Source organism: Mus caroli, chromosome 17 (genome assembly GCF_900094665.2).
Source record: "Mus caroli chromosome 17, CAROLI_EIJ_v1.1, whole genome shotgun sequence".
In the NCBI taxonomy this organism is placed as follows: domain Eukaryota; kingdom Metazoa; phylum Chordata; class Mammalia; order Rodentia; family Muridae; genus Mus; species Mus caroli.
In genome coordinates this window covers 43236893-43241736 of record NC_034586.1, presented here as the reverse complement: position 1 = coordinate 43241736, position 4844 = coordinate 43236893, and the positions used below count along the sequence as shown (strand labels likewise).

The 4844-nt window shown below is 48.9% G+C and overlaps 1 protein-coding gene across 6 annotated transcripts in view; it reads left to right on the top strand.

Moving 5' to 3' along the window:
- Cul9 (cullin 9) overlaps positions 1–4844 on the top strand; it is a 43308-nt gene that overhangs the window by 13358 nt on the left and 25106 nt on the right. For all 6 annotated transcript variants that reach the window (XM_021186405.1, XM_029471325.1, XM_029471324.1 and 3 more), the window contains 3 exons: positions 2008–2215; positions 3720–3916; positions 4259–4476. In XM_021186405.1, the coding sequence (XP_021042064.1) occupies positions 2008–2215; positions 3720–3916; positions 4259–4476 (623 nt within the window). The remainder of the gene's footprint in view (positions 1–2007; positions 2216–3719; positions 3917–4258; positions 4477–4844) is intronic.

Genomic DNA, 4844 nt, shown 5'->3' with positions numbered 1-4844 from the left:
AGGAAGGAAGGAAGAAAGGAAGGAAGGAAGGAAGGAAGGAAGGAAGGAAGGAAGGAAGGAAGGAAGGAAGGAAGGAAGGAAGAAAGACTCTCAGCTAAAGAGTTGGCTCAGGGTTAGGAGCCCTCTCCTCTCCATACACTGTTCTAAAGGACCCAGTTTACCTCCAAGTCCCCACATCAGGAGGCTCTCAGACTCCTGTAAAGTCCAGCTCCAGGGGATTCAGTGCATATGTGAACACACACACACACACACACACATGCACTTTAAAATAAAAATAAAATCTTAATAAAAAAGAGTCCGGGCAGTGTTGATGCACGCCTTTAATCCCAGCACTTGGCGGGCAGAGGCAGGTGGATTTCTGAGTTCAAGGCCAACCTGGACTACAGAGAGAGTTCCGGGACAGCCAGGGCTACACAGAGAAACCCTGTCTCAGGAAAAAAAAAAAAAAAAGGTTCATCTATTTTAGGGTTAGAAAAATGTATCGCTTCTGGGGGTATGTTTGTACACTTGTGTGGGGGTGTGTGTACAAGGTCAGAGGTCAAATGTTGGGTGTCTTCCTCAGTCTCTCTCCATCTTATTTTTTGAGACAGAATCTCTCACTGAAGCCAGAACTCATGGATCTGGCTAGGCCTGCTGGCCAGCCCCAAACTCATCCCATGTAATACATCAATGTGGCTAGGCTGGCTGAGCAGTGGACAACCCCAGGCTCTCAGCCCAAGGGTCTTCCTGTCTCTGCCTCCTCAGCCACCCGCTTTATCACGTTCTGGAGATCTAGAGTCAAGTCTTGATGTTTGTAGAACAAGCACTTCACTGTCTGAGCCATCCAGCTCTGGAAAAACATTTTCTTGTTTTTTCAAGAATGCTTATTACTTCTGGTTTGTTTGTTTGTTTGTTTGTTTTAACATTCATTTCAAATTTGACTAGGAATTTATTTTTGCAAATGGCGTGAAGCAGAGTCTAATTTCTTTCTTTTTTTTTTTAAAGCAAGATTTATTTATTATTATACATAAGTACACTGTAGCTGACTTCATATGCACCAGAAGAGGGCATCAGATCTCATTACGGGTGGTTGTGAGCTACCATGTGGTTGCTGGAATTTGAACTCAGGACTTTCCGAAGAGCAGTCAGTGCTCTTACCTGCTGAGCCATCTCGCCAGCCCTCCAGAGTCTAATTTCTTTGTTCTTCAGGTGGATGGCAGATGACAATGGTGTCACATTTGCCTGTCTCTCTAAGGTGTTAGGGACTGAACCCAAGATTTCACCCAACAACGAGCACGCGCCATCTCTGAGCTGTGACATATCTGAGCCCAAGAGCATGACGGGCTTGTTGTTTGCTTAGAGGGTTTTTTTTTTGTTTTGTTTTGTTTTTTAATCTTATTTCACATTTTGGCTTTTATTTTGCATTTTGGCTTTTTAACTTTTGGAGACAGGGTGTCACACTGTGTTTAAGACAGTTCTGGGCAGTTCTCCTGTCTCCCTCCCAACTACTGAGGTCCCAGCATGAGCCACCGTGCCCAGCTCTGCCATCTGTTTCCCAGTGGTCCCATCTTGCTCTCTGGATGATGTCTGCCCTTACCTCTTTTGTTATCTCCTCATCTCTTAGGCTCCTCTGTATTTGTCCCAGAGTTTCAGTTACACACTTTTGGTTCTATTGGATAACTAGAAGCATTAGAGTTTGCAGACACTCCCTAACTGTACTTATGTATTTCCCCCTCGTCCCACATCTGCCTGCCATTTTTTTTTTAACTTTTAAGCCATTTGATTAGAATGACTTTAAATCTATCGATTCATTTGAAAAGATGAAGCAAGGGTAGTTAGGATGCAGAAATGGGGTGTGTGTGGGGGTGTCAGGAGTGAGACCGAGGCCAGGAAAACAGGTTTCAGGGAGAAGAAGAGCACACCGAGTCTTGATGGACGGAGTTAGGCAGGGGCTCCGCTGGCATCAGGTCTGGAGAGTTGGGCTCGGCTCCTTGGTGTGGGGAGTCCCAGTGTCTTTCTCCTTCTCAGAGAGAAGCTCGTGAAGACCCTGGTGGATTTGTTAACCAACCAGGTGGGAGAGAAGATGGTGGTGGTGATGGCCCTGCGCCTCCTCTACCTGCTCATGACCAAGCATGAATGGCGTCCGCTCTTTGCCAGGGAGGGTGGCATCTACGCTGTGCTGATTTGCATGCAAGAATACAAGACATCCGTCTTGGTGCAGCAGGCAGGACTGGCAGTGAGTACACTGGGCAGAGCCGGACAGAGTGATTGATGAGTGATGGGCAGGGGGATGGCTGTGGACCCTGAAGGGTTCCTGTACTGATTCAGACCAAGCAGTGGGTAGTGAAGTGGAAAGGTAAGATGAGCTTTAAGAATGTGATCTAGGGGGGGGCTGATGAGATGGCTCAGGGGGTAAGAGCACTGACTGCTCTTCTGCAGGTACTGAGTTTAAATCCCAGCAACCACATGGAGGCTCACAACCACCCGTAATGAGATCTGATGCCCTCTTCTGGTGCATCTGAAGTCAGCTACAGTGTACCTATGTGTAATAATAAATAAATCTTAAAAAAAAAAAAAGAATGTGATTGGGGAGCTGGAGAGATGGCTGAGCAGTTAAGAGCACTGTCTGCTCTTCCAGAGGTCCTGAGTTCAATTCCCAGCAACCACATGGTGGCTCACAACCATCTGTGATGGGATCTGAGGCTCTCTTCTGGTGTGTTTGAAGATGCTCATATAACATAAATCAATCTAAAGATAAATAAATACATAAATAAAATGTTTTGAAAAATAAAAAGCATGTGATCTGGGTGGACTTGGCGCTGGGGTGCACGGCTGCGGGGAGGTAGAGTGGGGTGTTTAAGGACGACCCCAGGTGCTGGCATGCAGCTCTGTGGGGAAAGGCGCTTGCTTTCAAGCCTAACAACCTGAGTTCCATCCCTGGAAGCCACATGGTGAAAGGAAAGATCCAACACTGGAAAAAAGAAAGAAAAGAAAAGGAAAGGAAAGGAAAGGAAAGGAAAGGAAAGGAAAGGAAAGGAAAGGAAAGGAAGATGGATGGATAGATAGGTACTGTCTTAGTTAGGGTTTTATTGCAGTGAAGAGACGCCATGACCCCAGCAACTCTTATAAAGGAAAGCATTGAACTGGGGCTGGCTCACAGGTTCAGACAGAAACAAGTCTGATATCGGCAGCAGACAGACCTGGTGCTGGAGCTGAGCCTTCTCCATCTCATCCACAGGAGGCAGGAGACCGTGCCACACTGGCCTTAGGAGATAGCTGAGGACAATGTGATTCAGAAAGGGCAGCAGGCCCAACTGGGGAACCGTGGGTTTGGGGAGCCCAGGAGTAGAGAGAAGAGCCTGTGGTTGTACTCCTCGCATTTAGAGTGTTCTATTTGTATCCCTGTCTTTGCTCCATTTCCTTCCCTGGACCCCCTTCCTCCCTCTGTCCTATCCCTTCCCTCCTCCTCCTCTCCCCTCCCTTCCCCCTTCCTCCCCCTCAATCCCCCCACCCCTGTCCCTTCACCTTCTGTTCCATTTCCATGTCTTATGTGATCCATCTGCCAACGGTGCAGCTACTCCAGGGTTTAGGGTCTAGAATAATGACAGCAGTGTCCTCTTTCCCTTTGGTGTGGGGCTGGGGATTGGACCTAGGGCCTTGCACATGCTGAACAAGAGCTCTACCACTCGCATGTGATGGCTCTGTCCGCCCCTAACTCCACCCCTACTTCTTTCTTGCAGGCGCTCAAGATGCTGGCCATTGCTAATTCCTCTGACGTCCCCACTTTCGTCCCCAGCCGAGATTCCATCCAACCTCTGTTTGATACCCAGATGACCAGAGAGATCTTTGCCAGCATCGACTCTGCCACCCGCCCAGGCTCCGAGAGCTTACTCCTCAGTGTACCTGCGGCTGTGGTCCTGATGCTGAACACCGAGGGGTTAGAGCTTACCCTCCAGACTCTAAATCCTCGCTGTACCCCAAAACCCATGTCTCCGGGCTCCCAGGCTCCACAGAAATTATACCTATGTTGTCCCCTCTGGATAAACACACTGGTGGCCCTCTCAGAATGTCACTGGAAGAGAGACCAAGTTGATGTAGGTGGTTCCCAGGGAAGGCAGAAAAGCTGACTTTCTTCCATGGGGTTGTGGTAGTGGTCAAGGTCTGATGGCGAGGAGTCCTTCCTCGGAGGGACCACTGAAGACCCCTCCCAGCCCAGCCGCTCTTGTCCCTCGCCTCTGTTGCGTTCCCTGTCAACTTGTTGGCTCACCCGTTCTCCCAGGTGCTCCTCTGCAGTGAGAAACGGCCTGCTTCTCCTTAACCTGCTTCTATGCAACCACCACACCCTGGGAGACCAGATCATAACGCAGGAGCTGAGAGACACCTTGTTTAGGCACTCGGGGATAGCACCGGGGACAGAGCCAATGCCCACCACTCGCACCATCCTCACGATGCTCCTCAGTCGCTACTCAGAGCCACGGGGAAGTCCCGAGCGAGCAGGTACCATGGCGGGCGGGATGCTTTGCTGAGGAGGGACATGTGCCACACCTGTGACCAGGAATCTAAGCTTACGTTCTAGTCACTTAATGAAGGACACAGCGTCTTCAGGAAATGCCTGAAAGCTTTAGTGCTCAGGTATAGGTGTTTTTGAGAGGAGGGGAGGAGATGTGATATGTAATGGTCTCGAACTTGGGATATTCTTGCCTCGGTCTCCCAGGCGTTCACAGCACCTGTGTGCATCTTCATAGCATGCCTGATCTTTTTCTTTCTTTGAAAATCCATTTTATCGGCTGTGAGAATGCTTACTCCAGCTTGTTTCTTGGGGTCACTTACTTGGAAATATTTTGTCCAGCCTTTTTTTTTTTTTT